This window comes from Pelecanus crispus, chromosome 3, assembly GCF_030463565.1.
Source record: "Pelecanus crispus isolate bPelCri1 chromosome 3, bPelCri1.pri, whole genome shotgun sequence".
Classification (NCBI taxonomy): domain Eukaryota; kingdom Metazoa; phylum Chordata; class Aves; order Pelecaniformes; family Pelecanidae; genus Pelecanus; species Pelecanus crispus.
This window is the reverse complement of record NC_134645.1, coordinates 20,152,357-20,175,572: the sequence shown is the minus strand read 5'-3', so window position 1 is coordinate 20,175,572 and position 23,216 is coordinate 20,152,357. Positions and strand designations below refer to the sequence as shown.

The window sequence follows — 23,216 nt, the reverse complement described above, 5'->3', positions numbered from 1 at the left end:
CAGAACCGGAGCACAAAGCCTCGCTGGCAGCAGGGCGTTTGTGGAAGATCGCAGCTGAAGAAAAGCGAATGTGGGCCGTTCACGGAAATGCGATAACGGTGATGGACGTGGAGTGCAACAGTCGCAGCGCTTCAGCACCTGAGCTATGCTTTTTCCTTACCCATTAAAAAGAGGGGACAGAGGAGCGATGAGAACTGTTCTAGATATTCTCTGGGCACGGGGAGAATGTGTGAAGATACTCTTCTGAGGAGGAAAAAAAAAAAAATCTAAGATTTGGAAGTTGCATGGTATCCCCAAATGAACTAAAGAGCTGCCTTTTACTTACCTATACAGTGAGAGGGAAGGCAGGGAAAGCAGGTGCATCACTAGAAATTAGAATGAAACTTCTTGTGTAAGAGAAAGCAGAGCTATTGAAGAAATTCTTCAGAAAGAGGATCAGATGACTGAATGTGCTGGCCTAGGAGTTGGAAAAGCATCTAATGGGGTTATAAATGGGAACTGGCTAGCGAAGAAAATCTGGATGGGAGACTTTTTTTTCCTTTTTAGTTGTAGTGCCACATGAATCAGTAAGACTTCAATATAAGGATCTAGAGAAACTTCAAGTTAGTGACACAAGCTTGTGTCACTAACAGAATAGTACTGTTGCCTGTGAGGTGGTGGGACAACCTTTGGCAGAAAAACCATCAAGGAGATCTGTTTTAGTCATGTGTATCATAATCTTACGCTAGGTAGCAGAAAAGAGATGTCTGGAACATTCCTGAAGGAAGGCTCTGAATTTGCTTGCTTGGACAAGAGACCATGTCTGCATGGAGCTTTTATCATAATGGGGCTACAGCATGGTAAGGAGTCAGGAAAATACTCTGAGCCTCCTTTTGCCTTCAACTGTAGGCTCACAGACCAATAGTGCAAAGAAGAAAGTATCCTCTTAGATACCTTAGAAAATCTGTGGTTTAGTGGCTCCGAGAGTTTCTGCTGGATGTTTAAAGTAGAGTGAATGAAGATTGAGAACGCTTTGATGTGTTGTCGTAGATAAGGAAAAAAAAAAAATCAGCTTTTTATAAGGTATTTTAATTTTACTCTTCTTTCTTCCTCATTGTGCTTTGGACAGAGAATCTTGCAAGCTAAAAGCAAGTAGCTTTCAATGCCTTACTTCTAAAAACAAAGTTAATAGTAAATGAGACCTCCGGAAGTCAGTCGTCACTTGGTTTGTAAGATTATATACAGATTTCTTAAGAGGAGCCTTTTTAATGGCACTCCCTTCCTGCTTTCCCTCTCTCCTTCCCCCATTAGTCTTTTTTACCAGACTCAAAGACAACTTTCCATTAAAAATGTTTACTTAATTGTAAGAATTTTTTCTGTTAAGTTAGTAACTATTTAATTAAGCTTCTTCTTAAATGCTTCTTTTGCTTCTTCCTTTCTCTTAGTCACTGCTAAGTTCTTCATGTGCCTCCACATCAGTTTTTAGTGCAGTTTAAGACAATAAGAAAAGAGACTCTAAGCACCTTAAACAATAGCATAGGATCTACTGGAAAGTAAGACATATATGTAAATATGTAAACATCAGAAAAGAGAAACTACATTCTTAACACTTACTAAAAGTAAATTGTTGCTCTTATATAGTTCTCTTTCCAGTTAAGCTCAAAGAGCGTAAGCAAATACTATGAAATATGAACAAACACTTCAGGAAGCTATTGGTTCTGTATTTTTATTGGCGATTTCTTTAATAGGCCACGTATGTGCTTTTTAATACACAGTCGTACACCCTTGCAGCTTGTGCAGGGATCTAATTTCCTTTGTATTTGAAGAATTTTGCCCTTGTCACAGTGGTCTCCTTTCAGATAAGATAATGTTGCACTGTTTTTGATACTTGTCTTTTGTGGGCAGAATGGAGCAGAGGGAACGTAGGGTGAAATGATTTATTTTGTAAGAGGATTATGGCACACCAGGAAGCCCTTGCTGTCCAGAACACGCTTGCTTGTCCTCTGCAGGCGAATTCAAGTGCTTTGGAGTGAAGAGCTGTTATCGACAAGACCTCACTAATACCTGTTTTATTCCTTTTTGAGGAGATGTCAGGCTCCATGGACTTCCTTAGTGAAGAACTGTAGTAGCTGTTGCCTGAGATGTTACTACTTCATATTGCTTATTCAACTTTAAGGTCATCTTTTTTGCTACGTTTGTTGGAAAATTGGATTATAATGTTGGAAAAGGATTGTAATAGGCAGTGTAGGGAGGGCTGTATGTATGTATGTCTGGGATTATATTGACTCTTGCTTGCTTTTCCAGTTCAGAGATGGTTGTGAGAATGTCAGATACTCTGGCAAATTATTGCTTGATGAAGATTCATAGGCCTTTAGATAGTATCAAGTAATTGAGCTGGTCATCAGAGCTGTTAGCTCCTGCAATAGCACTGATCTGGAGATGATACACCTGTTTTTAGACTGGGACAACATCAGGTAGAAGAGATCTGTGGTTGCTTCTGTTCTGTCACCCGGACTGATTTGTCCGAGCTGGCTAAGCTGATCGAGCAGCTTGTGGCTGCCGAAGGGGGAGATCTCCCTCCTGCCTTCTTTCCTTTGGTGGCAGTGACAACTGCCTGATAACTCAACATGGCAATTCATCAACAACAAAAAAAAATCCAGCTGAAAAAAAAACTAGTTTTCTGCAAACCTGTAGAGATGAATCACATCGAGAAAGAATTGGATGAGCGCAGTGCTGGAGGAAGAGGAAGGGAAGAGTTGCTGGGGAGCGACAGCAACACCTTCCTGCTAGTCATGAGTTGTCAGGTGGGCTGAGCTGTCTTGTTTAACTGTAGCCTAGCTGTTCCTTGGGAGGTGGGGGCTTTTGTTTAGACTGAACATGGGGTCTGCTTCGGCTGTCTCATGGTCATTTGAGAAGAGCTAATAGAGCAGTGTAGTATGCACTAGACCCAGGTTTTCTTTTCCTGTGTGCAGATTCAGGTCTTGCATTTGAACATGTCTTTCAGTGACTTGTTGAAATTAATGCATGGGAATGTCTTGCCTCCAGATAAAGCGCTCTGGACAGAAGTGATACTGGAATGTGTGAAGAGGAAGGGAAAGGAGAGAAAGATGCTATGGGCAGTCTTGAGCTTTTTCTTGCTATAAGCTACTAGCTCTTTATGGCTCATGTTTGCAGCCTGGGGTCTGATTAAAATCTCACTTTTCTGGGAAGTCAGATTTTTCTGGTACTGCCTATTAGAGTAGAAGTATGAATCTTGCTAGTGTAATTTTTAGGTAACTATGCTGTGCTCTGTGTGAAGATCTAGCTTAAGTCTGATGCTGAGTGTGAGAGCAAGACAGAACAAAATTAAGTGCAGAATTCATTAGTTTGTATGTTGAAGAAGGGATAGGTACGTAATTCTGTGATCAATGTAGTGAAGTCCTGGAATAGTGCTATATCTTGGTACCTGTAAGTGCTGAAACTTCTGTTGTATCTTTGCTCTGGATATTTCTTTTAAGTTCCACTAGCTTTTTTAGTCACCACTGCACATCTCATCTTCTTTCATATTTTGTAGCTCAGGTATTTTGTGGGTTTGGTGTGCTACAGAAGAGCAGGGTGTCCACTCTTCTGCTTCTCTGACTTTATTTCTTAGCCTCTTCTCCCCCATAAATAACTCGCTACTGCCTGCTGTTACTGTGGGTGGGATTTTGCAGTAGCCACACAGTGGATAAGCACTGAAAGGCTTGTCTTCTGTGCTTCTGAGCTTGTGTCGTTCACTGCAGGCATCTGGGGTTTGCCCTGTGACAGCTGTGTTTATATGGGGTTTTTGAGCCATGTGGAGCTGAGGCACTGTGCAAATCACTCATATATTGTGAAAGAGCTTTTCTGTGCTTTCTGGATAATTTGTAAGGTGGGAAATGGAGGGCAAAAGTGATGAATGGTGGTTTGTGAAAGATGGTGGAAGACTAGTTCCTGTTAGACTGTGTCTGTGTTAGTGGTTGACCAAGCATCTGACAATCTCAGCTAATCCTCATGTTTATGCATTCTTTGCCCTCTTTTCCTGCACCCAGAAAGTTGAGCTCCTTGACTTCAGTTAAAAGCATCACCGTGCTCCATGAAAAAGTATGGGAGCATGAAGTACTAAATGTGAGGTGGGAGGAGAGAGTTCCTGGTTCCTCAAACTTCTGACAGTAGAGGAAAAACTGTTCTGCTTTCCCAAGAGAAAATTGGGAACATGAAATATCAGAAGGAATTACTGTCAGGCAGTGTCAAATGCAAGGCTTCATTGGAAGGATTGAAACTGATGTTAACTTTGTCCGGTTTTATTTCAGCAAATGCCTGACTTCATCTATTCCTCTTTAGTATTGTGGAGGCATTCACGGAAGATTTGTGTTCTTGGGGGGGGGGGATAAATGGCAAAAATCATCTAACAAGACCTGTTAACCTCAGTAAGCAACTGATTTGGTTAGGCTTTAGTATATTAACTAAAAGATGAGGAATCAGTAACAGAAATGGCAACCTGAAGGGATGAATAGTTCTCAATGTCTTAATTCTGGAAAAGAGTGAATTACTACAGAAAAATATTTAAGACTTAAGGAATGTTCCTGATAGTTCATAACTGTATTGCAGGAACTGGTAAAAGTCCAGCAATATACTTTCACTATAATATTTGAAGAGTTGAAATTTGTCTAGTTTTAATTCAGTAATTCAAACAGATACTGAAATGGTCTTAAAATTAACCAAAAAGTGCAAATCTTTCACCTTCCTATTCCCTTTCTATGGGGAGGCAAAAGAGTTTAACAATCCTAATTTCAAAGAATTGAGAGCATTCTTATGACTTGCTGCACACAGCATCTTTTTCTCCTTTCCCTTCCCCTTTACACATTCCGCTGTCACTTCTGTCCAGAGTGCTTTATCTGGAGGCAAGACATTGCCGTGCACTAATTTCAACAAGTCACTGAGAGACATGTTCAAATGCAAGACTTGAATCTGAAAGAGAAAACAAAAGAAAAGCCCCAAAATGTAAACCTTTGTGTACTACCTGAGGTACATATTTATCTTTGTGTTACTTGCATCTTTCAATTCTAAGGGGATATTTGAGTCACTGAAGACAGTGTAGTTGCATTCTTGATTTGTAAGTTTCAATTAACAAAAGATAAAGGAAAACAGAATTTCCTTTGTGTCTGGATATATAGATGAAATGCTGTGTGTGTGGTCTCTTCAACTCCAGAAGGTACTCCTAATTAATCTAGAACTATTTTTAGAAGCCTAAATTACTTCAGTTACAAAGTCAATTTGATTATTGGAGCCCTGCTGAATCCTTAGCATTTGCAGAAAAAATTATCATATGATGTTTGGTTACTAAAAATATTACTTGGCTATGTACGTAGCGTTCATCTGGCACACTTCATTCATCTCCCCAACTGTCTCTCAGCGTTTAAAATCTTGTTTGTTGATGCATGTGTGATAGACATCTGTAGTTTGGGGACTTCTTAAACATAACATTTGGCTATTTTTTGCTTTGTGGATGGATTTAGGGTTTTCTGCAGTGGTTCAGGATTTTCTTAAATACTTGTCTATCTAGTAATAGGTATACTGGGAAACTTCATACTCTTAGTCATTATTATGTGAAATTAAGTATAATTATCGATTGTAGTTTCTCTGCTGGAGCCTATACTGCTTGATTAATTTTGGGTGCTGTTTAAACTTCAAGAATAAAATAAAAATCTTATCTGTTCCTCATTTGCATTCCCACTGGAGAAAAGCTACCTGAAGTGAGATGTTATGCGAGTCATTTTGCCTGTAGTTCTCTTGATTGTCGACTGGGTCTTCTGGGGCCGGTGCAGTGCAAGAGGGGTCAGTGCAGCTGGAAGAGATACCTCTTTGCTGTAAAGCCTGGGAGAAGCACAGGGTCTGATTCCCTAAAACAACCAAAGCTGTTTGTGCTTTGTAAAGAAGCTGGCAGACTGAGCTTAACAGGAATAACAGTGTAGGAATCTCTCAGATATCTAGGTAAATGATTTTTTTTTAATACCACCTTCAGAATTGCTACCTGCTGTCTTGTCTGCATCTGATGGCTAATAGAAAATATGGACTTCACTGACCAGTTTTAAAGTCCCAGAAGCAGAATTAGTCTTCTGCCCATTAATGACCTGTTTGTTTTGGGTTTTTTTTAAACTCTGATCACTGACGTTCCCCTCTTATTTAATTGCTCTTTGTGGGCACTTTAGACACAATGACAAAATTTATCTGAAGCACTCTACTTTCTGGTTTTAATCCTATAACTACTAGCTTTCAGTTTCAGGAATAGCCTTACTCATTCATAGCCCTTCAGGAAGTGTGCCTCAAGATACTGCTCAACTTTTTGTACCTCTTCTATTTCTCCAAGTATTGGTGCAATCAAAATGTGTAATCTTGTAAGTTACAAAAAGATTTGTATGGTTCTCCAGATCACGATTTGAGTGGTAGATTTACGGTTTAAAATAACCTCCAGGTAGATGCAGTGTGGTCTGCATACTTGTAGTGTGGTCACAACTACAGCGTTTTTCCCAGTTGTACTGGAGACTGTGCTATCTGCCATACTGCAGATTAACGTAAGAGGGTACTCGCAAAGTCTGCCTGGTCTTGCAGGGCTGGTCCGTGTAGGCTCGCTACTGGAGAGGCCCTGAACTTCTGCCTTACCTTCTGTAGTAGACTGCTGCTTTTATTCCACTCTACAGAGTCTGGGGAGGTTGGTCATGGTCTTTAGATTTAGTCAGTACTGTGCAACCATGGCTGTCAAAGCTTGCTTTGTAGTCTCTTTTGGGGGTAAGTATCAAACCTAAAGCTTAGAAGAAGGTATTTAGGAGTTTTAGTTGTATATATTTTAATTTGGGGAAGAACTTGTTAGGATTCCGAGTAGTGTTCAGAATAAGGCTCACTCAGGAGCTATGCCACTTCAGCCTTTTCACTGCTGAATGTTTTACAGAAGATCTTCATCCTTCAGTTTTCTTTTGGAAGAACTTGCTGGTCTTTCATAGCTTATTTTCTACATAGATTCTGTCTTGTGGTGGGACGTTTGTCAGTTCCTTTCGCTAGTACCATGTGTTTGTTACAGGTGTTGTCCTCTGGCACTTCAGATAAGATCTGGAGCAGATCCTTGTCTTCAACTCTGCTAACAAAGCTTCTCTCTAGCATTTTCATGGTATTGGTAACAACTTGGTATTCTTCAGTGCATTTTAGCAGGTTTCCATGATAGCAAGCATATTTGTTTCTAACCCAGTTAATGTTGCAATTATTATCTTTGAAGGCCCCCAGCTTTCCCCATGCCTATTCTAAGGAATGTTTATTCTCTGTACCTGCATGCCCTGGTCTGAAATATGCAAACTTTAAATGAACTGGAATGGATTTAATGTGGCTGACATATTTTAACTATATATTGTAGTACTGACTTTGGATAGTATAAGACCACAAGCTAAGCATAAACGAGTATAGCATAAGTACAGGGTTAATGTATTACTTGAGTGTAGGTGGGTGGTTGAGAGCCTGTCTTTCATTAGTGCTATACTTTTTATCTTGTAGATGAATCATCTCTCATCTTTTAACTTGATTTCAGGCTCAACAAGAATGCATTCACAGGTGTTTCACATTGATGACTAAATAAAATTCCATGTGAAGTTGAAAAGCTGTCCCAAAGCACTTGTGTGATATGCAGCTAGCCTGTGGGATTCTTTGCCATTAACTCTGTCTCAGTGATATTTCATCTAGACTCAAAAGGAGGAAATTGTGGATAATCTGCTAATTTATTAAGGGCATAGAGGTCTTCATAGCTCAAGACAGAACCTGATGAATTTTAGCAAGAAGAACTTTCCTAGCATTGATCACTTAATCTCTGGTGCCTTCTTAGTGTACAGTTGGTATTGCATTGCTCTGTTCTATTACAACAGCTTGCACTGGCCATTATTACAGTGAACACTTCTTAAAACTTTGCACTAAAGACTCCTAAAAATCTTAATCTAATCTAATATTTTTTTCCTAAATAAGGGTCAGATATGTCAAATAGGTATTTATATGTGGAAAATTTAGGATGACATAAAAACTGAAACAGTAAAATGTGATTTTTCTCTTCCCATTTTGTACATGATGGTACACGTAGTCAAAGTTTTTGATACTGTGTTGTACAAGTAGACGGTTGGCATTTAATTCTGGTCTCCAAGGTAACAGTACTTTCCAAGAAACAAATATTAAGCACCAATAGGGTTTGCTGATGCTATATGTGTTAAGTTTAACAAATTCACTTTTTAAGTGTCCTGAAATTACAGCAGTATAATAAAATCTACTTGTAAAAGCTCTGTCATAAGTTAAACAGGTAATAGAAATTAGTGTTTTGCAAGTGGACTTTAAAATGATGAAGAACAAATAATGGTGTGAATACTTCACAGTCAAGTAGGACAAGAAATTGTAGTTTAAGTTAAATGTTGATTAAATGCTGTTTGTGTTTCACTGCTGTGAGTGTTTCGGTAGCTTATCATGCACCAAAAGCTGCATCAGAAGTCACTGAATTGAGCTTAATGAGACATCTTAAAAATGACTCTTCTGACAAAATAGACCAATTAACTAAATTAATAAAGTTGCTATACAGAATTATGCTAGGGATTTCATGTAAGAGATGGAAAGCTGTTGTCCATCAGAAGGTATTACATTGCAGATACAGTGTGAGTGAGAACAACTAGCACCCAAGAGGAACTAGCATGAGAGAGGGCTGTTAGCCCTCTCAATTTCTAAAGATTGCTAGCTTTGAGTAATACGTCGTTTGGCCTGTACCGTACTCTAGTACAGACTTCACCATGTATTCTCTCCCTGAATTGTGGGGCCCTGGTAGGCTAGGGCTGTTGCTGAAATCCTATGTTTTGCCAGTAGCTTTATCATGGTAGGTGTCAGAAGTAGAATATTCATTATAATCACAATGATTATGGTTTTAACCTTTGGAATTACAGACCTCTAAAACATCATACAAGGTGTGCATGCTCAACTTCATTTGTAGATCTCTGGTGCATTGCTTGTGTGTGGACAAGTCTGCAGTTAGTTTGCATGTGAGCTGGCTTGCTTTTGGGGCACTCAGATCCTATGTCACTTGCTCTGTTCTTGCTAAGTTGTCTCTTCTGGTTTTGGTAGTCCCTGTTTGGTCAACTTTTTTAATGCAGTTTATGATATCTTAATGTTGTTCTTGCCTTGGTTTCTGGTCACCTGTGTACTGCTACTAGTTACAGTCCTTTTATAATCAGTGGCAGCTAGTAAATTAGAAACTTGCTGGTTTGAGTTGATAGTCACCATTGGCCTTGTAGGACAATTGTATGCACTTCAGGGCCATTAGTAGGGTTTCCATTTAAGGGATTTATATATCTCTGTCAGATACACAGAATAATGAAATCACAGTATACAGTGGAAACACTAGGCATGTAAATCAGAGTTCATTTAATGGAAGTAATGCCCTAAGATCACACTTTGGAAACTGTTGAACAGGAAAACTAAATTGTGGGTAAATGGGATTTTTTTAGTTGTATGTAAACAAGAATATTGTATATATGTTAATCTGTTATACCCTTCTGACTTGTGCTTCTAATGCTTGTGTTCAGAGCTGTTGTTACTAATAATTATGCTAGAGAAAAGTGAGATTCTAAAAATAGTTATGCTGGGGAGGTCAGAATATATCACAGGAATCGGATTAACCTCTAGCAAATACATTTTAAGTTACCTTTGAAAAAAGTACGTTGGCCAAGTTTGGGAAGTGTAGCCTGGAACATACTTTGTGCCCAAAGAAATTACCCATGAGTTTCATTTCTAACTGTCAAAAAACCACGGAGGCCTGAAAATACAAGGCAAATGATAATTTAGGGGTAAGGAAGGCAAATGATAATTTAGGGGTAAGGAAGGGTTTGGGTTTTTTTTCTTCACTTACCTCATATTCAGTGTGGTGCACCACGGGTCTGGGTCTTGATCAGAAGAATGACATGACTGAAACTGTTTCTGAGAAGTTGACCTGCCCATACATGTAATGCCACTTTGTGTATCTCTAGGTGCCTGTAGCCTTGGGTATGGTTGCTAATTATAGGTTTGCTGACTTGTTTATGTATGTCTGATAGGTATTTTGGAAAGTGCCTGTTTCTTTAATTTGGCCAAATCTAGCATAGCATTTGTCTGATCTTGTCTGTTTTTTCCTTGGCATTCCTAGTCTACAACAGGAATGGCTAGTTTAGCCATCCATGTCACAGTGTTTCCTGACCATGCACAATATAAAAATTAGTACTTTTATTTCTTTAAGGACTCTGTTTTCAGAAGGCACAGTTAGTATAATTACTTAAAATTCTGGTTTTTTTCAGTGTAAGATTTAATGCTTTTACATCCACTTAGAGGTAGAAAATTTCTACCTCTAAGGTTGTATAAAACACAGAGCTTCATGGATTAAATTTTGTTTTAATACCTAGGCAGCAGAACGTAAGCAGACTACACACTTACAGGAGGCTTAAGATACTTGTAGAAGCAGGACTCTCAGACTTCTGGTATTGCAAAACAAGCATCCCACACAGGTGAAGCAGGAGTTAAATATGCTTTACATAAAAGTGGCATTAGTAAGATTATATACACATAAACACACTTGTATATACAGCAACACCATTGCTCTGAAGGTCTCAACATACTTTCCAGTGTTCATTAAAATAATACTTGTTTACCATCTTGTGAACTTGACACACTTTTCCCTGCTTAGTTAAAAGGACAGTACATGTGTTATTTATCCAAAAGAACTAAGAATTTTTATTTTGCACTTTTTTCATTATTCTGGGGAGAGAGACTCTGAATAACTTGATTGGAAATAATATTCATCTAGTGAAGTACACAAAGACTAAAAGCTAGTTGCTGAACTCCTTGATGAAATCAAGGACTTTGTCAGAAGTAGAACTGTGCCAAGGAAATCAACACCTACCTGCAGTCTTATGATAAATTCTGTATGTTAAGAGGTTGCTTTTCATGTGAAACCTAATGGCTGGAGCTACACTGCCTTAGTATGTTTTAATAAGTTGTCTGCTTCTGCAGCCCCAAGTAGTTAATAAATAATAGCGAAGGACAGAGCAAGGAGTGGCTGGAAATAAAGACTAAGTAGGAGGTCTTCTGTGGAGCTGGAGTGTTGTCTGGTATGTCTGTTTTGTGAATGAACCAAACTTGAAGTGTCTTGTTTTTGCTCCTGTTTGCTCATGTTTTTGAATATCAGAGTTGTTGGATGGTTAGCAAATGTTCACTGCCTTTTATAAGCTAGGTTTTGGCTGATTGCCTTGCATTGGTAAAACAAGGCATCAAAGCGTCTCAAGCTTTCTGTTGATGCTCTGCTTGAATTGCAGGTTCCTGCTTTCTTAAAGGCTCATGTGTTGCTCCTGCTGTGTAACCTATTTTGGCAATGTCAGCTGGGTATTTGTTTCTAGCCTATTCAACGTTTCGAATGATAGCAAAACGACAGAAAAGGAAGAATGCTGATTTTTGGCGATGCCTTAGTTTGAGGCTTTACTTTCATTTTACCACCAAGTACAGACCTCAAGGCAGCACTGTAGGGTATGTTCCAGTTTTGTTCCAGGCCATGCTAGATATGTATTTCTCTATTGCACTCTCTCATGCTCTACTTCCTTTTCCTTCTCCAGTTTGCACAGCGGAATTAATCGTAGTGTTCCCTCAGTTTTATTGGTAACAAATTTCTTTAAACAGAAGGCAGTCAAATTTGGTGTCTGCTACTAAGAAGATAAACTTAGTTTCTGTAATAAACCTGGCAATCTGTGCTACAATTGCAAAAGCCTGTTATGGAGTGTCTTAGTGTTAATAACATGCTGGTGCTCATCATTATGCCTGTTGTCCTCTGCTAACAGAAGCTTGAGCTTAAATTGAAAGTTTAACCCCAAAGTAAATCTGATTAAAATTACTGTTGATACAATCATATTAATGTTAAAATCGCTGAAGAGGTCACAAGCATGTTCTCCAGAGCATAAATGTTAAGTACAAGCGATGAGGCTGGGACAAGTATATGTTAAATGGAATGAATACTGTATAAAGTAGATGTAGCATTTATTGGCCAGTGGTGACTCATATTCCCATATACTTTATTCTAGAGAATGGGTAAAAGGGCTGCAAGTTTTGAACTGGAGGCCAGAAATAACTGGATTGTACAATGGCTTATAGAAACTACTTTTTTTAAAAACTGTTAATTTTCATACCTACTGAAAATGCAACTTCATTGTACTCTGTATTCAAAAGGACTTGCAGCCATGCCATGCCTGGTCAACGTTTGTCTCATCTGAAACAGAAAACTAGGGAAGGTAAATTAACAACTTCATGTAGCTGTATGTTCTCTAATCCTCTGCATGATCTGTAAAATAGCTTCTTGTAAGTTTATTTTTCTTATGAGATTGGCTGTCACTTCTTTAGTGCAGTAGATACTCACTCATATAACCTGGTTTAGGCTGGGATAGAGTTAATTTTCTTCCTAGTAGCTGGCCTAGTGCTCTGTTTTGGATTTAGGATGAGAATAATGCTGATAACACACTGATGCTTTAGTTGTTGCTAAGTACTGCTTACACTAGTCAAGGACTTCTCGGCTTCCCATGCTCTGCCAGGTGCACAAGAAGCTGGGAGGGGGCACAGCCAGGCCAGCTGACCCAAACTGCCCAAAGGGCTATTCCATACCATATGACGTCATGCTCAGTATATAAGCTGTGGGGAGTTGGCCAGGGAGCAGCAATCGCTGCTCAGGAACTGTCTGGGTATTGGTCAGTGGGTGGTGAGCAATTGCATTGTGCATTGCTTATTTTGTATATTATTCTTCTATTATTATTATTATTTTCCCTTCCTTTTCTGTCCTATTAAACTGTCTCAACCCATGAATTTTTCTTTTTTTTTTTCCCCCCCGATTCTCTCCCCCATCCCACTGGGGAGGGGGAGAGTGAGTGAATAGCTGTGTGGTGTTTAGCTGCCTGCTGGGTTAAACCACAGCACAAGTGCAGGAAATAGATTTATACCACAACAGCAAATAGAAAATAAGTCCCTCGAGAGCTGGTGCGGAAAGGGGCCAGAGGGCAGACGTGATACGGGTTCAATTATAAGGATGATAGAAAGATGGTCATGAAGAGGGCAGATTATGTGTGAATGTCATATCACTCACGGTTAAGTGGTGGGTTTTTTTTTTTCAAAGCTTTTGGATTTTTCCTTCTAGAAATAAATACTATCTAGTAGAGGTAGTTTTTATGAAATATGATAATATTCTTCTAGAGGGTGAAATGGAATTTAAGAATGTGATTTCTGTGCCCTCCCCTCCCCAGGCTAGCTATGTGAAGCCCTGACACATTGTGTATTCCAAAACTTAAGTGTCCTATTGGGACTGTACACAGCAATGGTGAACTGAGATTCTTTCTGCTCTCTTATGGCTTAGTTCATGTGTGATGTTTCAGGTTTTGGGGTTTTTCCCTAGTTAAGGTGACATCTGTGAAGTCTGAAGAGAGGTGAAGGCACTCTACCTCAGTACAGGTGTTTTGTATAGCATCTGCTTTCGTATTACCAGGCAGTTAGATGTGTCACTTTAAACAAAAGAAAAATTCCGCAGTAGAGTAGTTCCTACTTAAAGCAAATTGGCTGGCATACTTTCTTGGAGTGAGATGAAATGCTATGCTGTGTAGGGTATAGTATCAGCATACCACAATCTGCAGAAAGAGAAGGTGACAAGCAAACTGAAACCTTAGAGTGGGGATGGATTTTTTGTTTTTAAAAACAAAACACACTCCCAAAAACCACCTCTGCAGAGTGTTTGCTATGTTACAGCATCAGCAGGGCAAGTTAACGGAGTTCTTTGAAAAGCAATGTGCTTTAAGTGCTTGAATCACTTGTCAGGAAACAAATATGAAAGGGAGGAAAGTTGTCTGTGCATATGCAGCTTTTTTTTGGAAGCTTCTTAATTATTTCCCAGTTCTCCTTGTATTGTTCTCTGTCTCTAGCTTCAAGATGGGATGAATAATGAGGTTATATCTGAAGCTGTTTCTGAAGGCACATTTGTGCTGTCAGTCTGTTTCAGAACTTAATTGCAGAAAATGAAATAGGTGCAGCTGAGAAGTAGCTAGCACTTGTTGGAATGAGTCCTTCTGAAAGAGATGCTTTATTATCCAGCCTGGTATCTCTTTACAAGTTTTTCTGTACTGTGGAATGAGAGCATTTTAATTCCTTACTAATTATATATTGAATTCTTGCATTAAGATGACATGCTTGATGTCTTTTTGCATTAGCATCAACAAAATAGTACTTTTACCTCACCACTGATGTTGAGAATTCACCCTTTTGCTAGAATATGGCAACAGATGTTAAAACTATGTAACAGTGTAAGTAATCCAGGAAACCTGGAGACTGAAGTTCCAGATGGAAGGACACTAAAACTTGATGGACAGCGTATTTTTTACGTCTTCTAATAGCCTGGTACAACTGCAAAACCACTAGATGCTTAAGCTATTCAGTCGCAAGGAATTGCAAATGTTAGCTGTATGGATAAGCTGGTTTTCTGTGAGGCTGTGGGTGAAATGTGTTGTTCCCAAGCACTCAAAGAGGGGCCAATTATTAGGAGCTTGCCTGGGGAACCTACGGTGTTTCTCTCCTTCCTTAAGAAGGTCTTTCATGTAATGTTCATGCTCATAACTTCAACTTAAAGCTTATAATCGTTTTTATTTACTTAGCACCTGAGAATACTAAAATAATGACTTTAGTCTTTTTCTTCTTTCTCTTTTCCTATCCTCATTTTTTTTCCCTCCATGCAATAAATTAATTGTGGAGATAATAAATGTTTTCTGAGTGATCACCTAGATACCTTTGTAGTTGAATGTTTTTGAGGCTTTTCTTGGTTACTACCCTTTGCAATCCCATGGATAGCAAATGCGTTTTTGGCTCTTTACCATGTCTAGAGGATGAGGTTTTAACATTTAGACTAGCTTGCAACTGGAGCACCCCAATTTGTGGACGCTTCAGTAAATATGGGTTTGGACAGTTCATCTCTGTATATGCCTGATGTGCCAGTGGATGTAAATTCTGAGAATTTTAGGGCTTTTAGGAACTGGACTCAGTTCAAATGCACTCAATGGCACCAAACACAAATATTCTAACACCAGTTTAAAAAACTGGAGTAAATACAAGGAAGACTGGTTAGCAGCCCTGTTACCATTGAATGGCTGAGTAATTAACACTTGTTCAAGATTTGAAAATGGTAGCAAAAAATGCTGAGAGGTTGCAGAAACAAACATTGCGTCTGTAATTATTGGTGTCTCTCTTCTAGGAAACAGCAGAGAAAGTATTCGGCCAGTCAGATGAAACCATACATTAGTATTTAAAGCATATTTAAGGAGCTCTTCAATTGTATTTAAGTAAATAAGAGTGTTTCAGGAGGATTAAAATAGTTTTTTCATTTTCTTAGATTGAATACACTCTAAAGATTTGAGAAGTGTGGTAAATAGAAACTTGAAGTTTTAAAATGGAAAAATAATAAACCCTTTGATAGTTTAGCTCACAGCATGGGATATGGGGAATATGGGATGTTGGGGCTTTATGAATGCATACTCTCTATAGCAATCATTTTCCTTGAGTTGTTACAGAATCTTTTTGCCTTTTGTGCAGAGCTCACAAAGACAGGGCTGGTGTATGTGTTGCTTTGTTTTGACTTCTTTGCTAAAGCATGTACTTGGGGTAACTGTCTTGCTGTTTCTGGCCATTCTGGAGTGAATTGGGAGACTGCTTCTCACTATTGTTATCTTAGTCTTTTCTTCATGACTAATTACAGCTAAAACAGGTGTAGTTTAAAGTACTCCTCTTAGGGGGGGCAAAGAAAAATGCTTTGCCTGTTCTGATCCTCTGTTAGGACTGGAGGGGGTTAAAGGGGTAGGAGAGAAGTAATGCTTAAATTGCTTTAGTGGACTGTACAGAGCAGGTGTAATATGGTTCCTTTCCAATTTTATTAACTACATCTTCCCCAGTGCTTAATGTAATAAAGATTAGTTATCTGTCAGGGCAAAACAGAAGAATGGTTTTAAAATGCATTTATGTCAGCAACTGACTGCACAGTTCAGTTTCTCATACTATCTATCACTTGCACCTAGAGCTGCAAGTGCTTCAAGTATTATGTATGCAAGTAGTGATCACTAAAAATGCATACTGTTTCTAGAGGGGAAATGTTTAAACTAGCATGCCTAGCTCATTTTACGTTTTAAAAACTGATGAACTTCATTATGTTAACTTACCTTATATGCATCAATTATTTTCTCTGTAATAGGATTTTGGTTGTACACAGTCACAAACTAAAAGTGAAAACTAGAGCCTTAAAGCTCAAAAAAAAACCCCTAAGGGACTCTTAATAAACTCCAAATAGCTGTTATAAAATGAGTTTTAGAAACAAACAAATTGCATATTAACCATGATGTATTTTTCTGTTTTTAAAAACAGGTGATCTGAGGGTGATATTTCCAGAATATATTTGCTTTTTCTTCCAGATAGAAGATAGATGTGTTAAGCTGGCAAGGTAATTCTGGTAAGAATTTTCCTGTTTCTTCTACAGTGAATGTCATTATATGTATAAGTATTCAGTCTTGCCACGAAAAGGAGCTTTCTGTACTGTTAGTGCTAACTAACTTGCTCTTTCTTACAAGGTCTTATTTTTTACCTAATAATTGCATCTAGATGTTTCTTGATCAAGCAGTATTAATCCACCTGTTATATTTAAATGTTATATTGAAAGTTACTCAGCTGTCTTTTTGCATGTTCTGTGCTTGGACATGATGAAAATATTTGATTTTCAAAGATTTTACTTCAACTGTTTACACAGAAATAAAAGGAGTTAAATGTGCTGTAGTATTCATTAAGTGGGTTTTATGTGGATTAAATGTTCTTGTTTCTATAGCTGCCATCACTGATTCTTGGTTTTGTTTTGCCTTCCTCAAGTGATCCTCTTGAGAGTTTTCTACAGCTGAGTCTCGCATTTCTTGCCACATTTGATTTAATGTTTGTTTTAAATGTTTCAGCATGTACTAGTGCTGACCAACCAAAGAATGCTGTGTTTGGAAAACAAGAGGTGTTTTTATAAGATTGAGTGAATAGATGAAATGTATGAGTGCCTTGTGTGCATTATCTAAAGCAAAATTAATCAGTTTGGGAATCAGTACCAATGGTTTTGGTATTTTCCGCTGAATGTGTGCAGTAGAATGCTATCTTGATTTAAGTACACTGTAGTACTGCCTGCCACCCACTCAGTCTTGCTTGAAGGAAAACACCGTGAGAGCTGGTAAATCTAAAGCATTGTATTTCTGAAACTCCTATATTTATCTTAACTCACTAATTTTTTTTTTTTTTTCAAGGGCGGGGGGGAAAGAATCTGCATACTGTTGGGATACATAACATAGTAGAAGATAATGCGTTCAAATAAACTACTAAAGAACATGTTTTCTGTACAATGCTGTGTAAGAGCTGCCTGTTTTCCCCTTATGCTTCAGGTCACATACCTTTTAGAAGCAGATGAAGGCTGAAGCTCACATTAGGTTACAAAGAAAAGCTGGAACAGTCATTAGCTTTCATTTATGCAGCGGGATGGAATGCTGCATGTCATGGGCTTTTACCTGGTAGATTTATAAAATGAATGTTTAGTGTCATGGGCTGTTAGCTAAAGTTTCACTGAAATCAATGAAATTCTCTAAGCTCATCCTTCCCATTCCCTTCCACCCTGCATTGGTATATTGATTCTTTAGTTTTACAGACAGTTCTTCCTTTGGGGGTTCTGATACAGGGAAGAAAAGCTCCTCTCTTCCCCCAGTCTTTTTTCCGTAAGGAATGTATTTTCTGATGGATTTAATTTCTGCACTTTCCTCTACTTACAGCTCAGACATGAGCAGTGCCAGTAACTCACTGGCACGGGAATTCTTGACGGATGTCAACAGACTGTGCAATGCAGTGGTACAGAGGGCAGAGGCCAGGGAAGATGAAGAAGAAGAAACTCATATGGCAGCACTGGGACAATACTTGGTTCAAGGCCGTGGGTTTATTTTGCTTAACACACTGAACTCTACTATTGATCAGGTAGTAGCTTTTCTTAACTGGTTATAATTTTTTATTGAGGTTTGACTGTGTGGGTTTGTCTGGCTCATGTTCTTCTTGGTGCTGGTTTTCTTGCCTTTGTATGGTCGAGTGTATGAGTTAACTGTGAAGACTAGAAGTTCAAAAGGATATGTTGCAGTTGCATTCTGTCCTTCAGCAAGAACAGAAAAAGAAAAAATAGCTAATCGTATCGCTGTTTGTCAGCTGATACTGATGGTTGCTAAACTTTGGACTAGTTAAGGCATGTGTGAAGCTCAAGTGCAGTAGCTGGGTGGAAAGAGGCAATAGGTTAGAATTTTCAAGAGAAAAGTGTTTACTGAACCTGCAGTACAAACTGACAGTTCTTAATTTGAGAAGGTCCTGCTGGTTTAAGGCAATAAAATAAAATTAAAATATACACCTTTTAATTTTGTTTATGGGCCATGAGATACATTTTTGTTCTTCGTTAAGTAACTTGCTCTTGAACATAACAGAAAGTAAGTATTTTGTAACTCTAGCTTGAAAGAGAAAGCATTTTAGAAGTGATCAGTTTATACTATTTTTTAATAGAAAAAGTCTAGCACGCATCCCTGTAGCTGCAGATGTCCATTTCCTTCTTTTCTCCTTCCTCTTCAACACTATTGGATATGTACTAAGCAATGGTAGAATGAGATGTGCATTAAGTCTTCGTACTTTGAAACTGCAGATCCCAGTATTTAAAAATAATGAACCAACTGAATCCTGGTTGAGTTTATTCAGCCCTTGTCTTAAGTGAGGTCAGCTGTTAACGCTGGTCAAATTAATCTTGGAGGTTTGCCTTTCCTTCATGCAGTGACTTGTGCTAAGACTCCAGTCAGGTCTGCTGGCTTGGTTCTGGATTCCAGTAGGTGCACTAGCTAAACAGTAAAGCCACAAGACTGCAATTATATATAATTGCTAAGAGGAATCCTTACCACTTCTAGAGCCATGGGTTTTTTTAGATGTCACTTGAGTTCTGCATAGTTGCTGTTAATAGAGGCTTCAGGACTAGAGCTGCTGGAAAAACAGCTGGCTTTCATGTAAGAAGAAAATGGGGGATTCCATGTCCTACCCTCCAATAAAAATCCACTTCTGAAGTAGAAGGGGAAAAAAGCTTGTGGCGTTCTTCATGCAACATCAGCAATTCAGGAATTATTTCCTGAGGAAATATGTTTTTTAAGAAGGTGGGGGGAAGAACAACTTGATTAATGAGGAAAGTCAAATTCTGGAAGTGTACTACTGAAATTTGAAAAGTTAATATTTTGCTTTTTCCAGTCTTACTATTGTGCTTTGAATGCTGTATTGCTCATTCCCATTTGGCTGAGAATACCTTTAATAGCAGAAGGGAGTTGGGAGAATGTCTTTGAAAAAGCTTAGTTTTCAGGTCTAATTGTATTGTATCAGTAGTTTTTAGATTTTTTTTTTTAAAGTTCATTTAAATTGATAGTCTCATCAGACAAATGTATGCAGTTATATATATAGTTATAAAGCTATATATATGTAACAAATAGTTAATATTTGCTATATATAACCATAACTATTTAAGTTGCTTATCTCCATACATTTTAATTTCATTGCTACCTTGAATTTTTGGAAAAGGATGTTGCTTCAGCTGCATATCCCTGGACGATGTGAACTGCCAAAATGCGTGTCAGCTTTTTGTGTTTGAAAATTTTTGATCTTCAAGACTGAAACCATTCTGATAGTGCTGCATAGCACCCAGGAAAGGAATTGTGTTTGTATTCTGTACTTTCTACTGTTCTGCACTGAAATTCTTAGTGTATAAGTCTTAAAATCCCAGTAGGAGTGAGGGTTTTTTAGTGGTTATTCTGTTTTGGTTGGGTTTTGTGGTTTTTTTGTTTGGTTTTTTTTTTTTTTTTAAATTGAGAGTAACTTTTCCTCTTCCCTCCCATAAAACTTCACCTTTCTATTGTGAGTTAATAACATCACATAATAAATGTAAGCTTTTTTTCATTTGCTTAAAGGTGTCATTTTGGAGAAAGTAGAAAGCTTCCCATAAAGTTCTTCAAAGTTAAATTTTTGGAACTACAGAAGTTTCAGACTTGACTTGGGCTTCATGTTGGCTTTGTTTAAATCAACAAGTTATTTGCTTTTGGCTTTTCTGGTTTTGTTCTTTGGGTGAGGAATTCCTTCAGCAAGGGAGACTTGGAGAGCTTTGTATAGAAACAGTTGCAGAAGTGTAATAAATATCTTAGATGCTTTCTGATTGGCTCTAGTTAATGATTATAGCACTCCTTGCAATGTAGTCACTTTTTTCAGTGCATAGAACAGCAGAAAGGCATAGGGAACTGAATGTTGAATAGCTTTGTAAAATAAAGAAGGTTAATCTGTTTTTTAAAAGTACAAAAACTTTTGTTTCTATTTTGTTTCTAACATAGGAGCTGACATGTCGGGAAGAACTTCTGACCCTCCTCCTGTCACTTCTGCCGTTGGTGTGGAAAATCCCTGTCCAAGAAGAAAAAGCAATAGGTATGTTTTATCACTTACAGTATCAGGGACCTAAAAGAAGTGGTTTGCGCATTACTACAGAGCATAGGGCTCCTGACTAAAGAGTAGTAGTTTGTTTAATACATATCCTCTTAACATAGAATGAAGATGTGGATTCTGCAGAGAATTTAAACTAAAAAATAGCAATGTTGTTTCAGCATACAAGGAAGATCAAAATTGTACAGAGAAGGTAAAGGCTCTTGGTTGGTATGAAAGGCAATGCTCGTATTATTGTGTAGCTGAACTTGATGGTGGTGTGATTTTTTTTTTTTCCTTTTTGGGTGATTTTGGGGGAAAAGAGATTTGAATGAGTATATGATGTTTTTGCTAATATGAAGGGTTTCATGATGAGTAGAAGGGGAAAATGTACTGATTCTTTTTAAAAACAGAGGAAAAGTGATACATGCTGACACTAGAGACAGAATGAGACAGACTTTTTCTTCTGAAATTGAAGAAATGGGAAGTAAAGAATAAGTTTAAAGCCAAACAGTGGACAACAGAGCATGAAAGAAGTGCAGTGTTATCAGGGAGATAGGCCCTGAAAAATAGAATAATACTGGAATGATTATGAACAGAACCAGGCTGCATTCCTTTAGAAAATATGATGTTCTGTGTCAGAAACTGCTGTGCTAATTGAGGAATCAAATCACAAGGGTTCAACTGCCAAAGAGTCAGTTTAAAGTGAATTAAAGGAAATGAAAGGGATGATACAAAATAAACTTTGTGCAAAAACTGAGCCAGGAAATGGCAGTGGTTTGTTTTGGTTTGGGCTCTTGCATTTGCCTGCATTCTTTTCCCTATTAGAAGATAAAACAAATGAAGGTACCTGTCTGTTTGAGAGAGTTCCTAAGGATGCTCACCTCAAGCTCTCACAATGTTGTCTGCTATTTTAGACTCCTTGCAAATTGATGGCTTTTGTTAATGTTTGTGGACTTGGAGTATTTAAAGTGCCAGTTTCATAGCGCTTACTATAAAATAAACTTTCCTGCTTGCTCAGTTGCATCATTCTTTCATGCTCCTGTAAGCATGACTGAATTAAAGAAACATTTTGGTTATCTTATTAGAGCTTTAGTGGCTTTTTCAGGGTTAGTTAAAATGCTGTTGTATAAATAGGTTTTAAGACATTCTGGTTTTGTACTCCGTATAACGTACAGTTTTTGCTTCTACAAATTTCCCTCTCATAGTACTGATGCAGTAAACATGATGTATATCCAGTTGTGCACCAAGCACTTTCTTGGACTGAAATAAATCCACCTGTATTAGGCAGCTTTTTTCTTTCTGAGCAGGAAATATCCTTTGTTTGATAAAGTACTCCTGATTAATTTCCTGCCTCCAAAGCAGATGACGTTTTTTCCTTAAGCATCACAGCTATGACTTTATGAAACAGCAAGGCACAGTCATGCTTGCACATGGAAGCATCTTTTCTTTCAGTTTGATTAATGATTGTATCTATTTTGTGGGCTTTTGGCATTTGGGAGGGGGGCTGTTATTGTTAACTCTCACATTTTTCTAAGTACTAAACTTACTGGATGGTGGATACTTGCAGTTGTTTTACGCTAGGTATTTTACTAGCCAAAACGACCAGATGCAGTTCTGTCACTACTTAAAAATGATGATGGATTTTATCCAAGAACATACAGACTTTTTTCTTTGCCTGCTTTTTCAACAGTTTATGGTCTGAGTTTACCAATACAAATTAACTGGTGGTACTTGCATTTTATTCTTCAAAATCTTCTTGTCCATTGAATCAGATGTAAATTTTGTATTTGCAATCTTATACTGCATACTTGAAAGTTGTTTGGTTTGGGTTTTTCTTGTCTTGGCTTGGCTCTTGTGGCAGTATTCAGCACCCTAAACATTATTCTTTTCCATCTTCCTCTTGTCCCTGACTGTTTTAAAATTCACTACTTTTATTTCTGCTTCTTGTGTTTGGAACAATTAATGCTGAAGTAAAGACTGATGTCTGTATACTTGAAGATCTGCACTAAGTAGAGAAATTTTTTTTATTACCACTAGTATGCTAACAATTTCTTCATGTGTTCTAAAAGGACTGTGAGTTAATGCACCCAGTTCCTATAGCAGCTGAGCTGCAAAAAGTGACAATGGGTCATCAAGTTGAAAAAGACCTTTTTTCTTCCCCTTAGAGTTTTTTTTCACTTGTTGTGGGATAGAGATGTTTGACAATGCTCATAGTGAGAATTTGAATATATCAAATGGTATACACAGAGTAAATATTGTTTGAGTAACCAGCTAAAACAGCTTCTGTAGCTGATTATTAGAGGAGATCTCAGAGTTGGTATCCTGCTGATTAATGCCTAACTTACACTGTATTATTTTGTCTAACTTACCCAAATTTAAACTGAATATAACTAGAGGCTTGTGGCTATATTGTTCCTTTATATCCTAACAGGCCAAAAGATTTTCAGACTAAGCTTTCTTCCCTTTGCTTATGAAAAAGTCCTTTCATCTACCTTGATAACATCTTTTCTTAAGAGAATGGAATAGCTGTGCCTGCAAAAAAGTTTTAGAAAACCCTGTAGCACATTTGTGTCTAACCCTAGTTAGAGAATGAACTAATTGGTCTAGGCTTTGAAAATAGCCAGTGTGCTTCCTAAATATGAATTGTTGCT

At 38.0% G+C, this 23,216-nt stretch overlaps 1 protein-coding gene across 1 annotated transcript in view; it reads left to right on the top strand.

The window, feature by feature from the left end:
* Window positions 1-16,457: 16,457 nt before the first annotated feature.
* LYST (lysosomal trafficking regulator) overlaps window positions 16,458-23,216 on the top strand; it is a 69,452-nt gene continuing 62,693 nt past the window's right edge. The window contains exons 1-3 of the mRNA XM_075708503.1: window positions 16,458-16,525; window positions 17,865-18,063; window positions 20,478-20,568. Coding sequence (XP_075564618.1) covers window positions 17,872-18,063; window positions 20,478-20,568 — 283 coding nt within the window. The 5' untranslated portion in view covers window positions 16,458-16,525; window positions 17,865-17,871. The remainder of the gene's footprint in view (window positions 16,526-17,864; window positions 18,064-20,477; window positions 20,569-23,216) is intronic.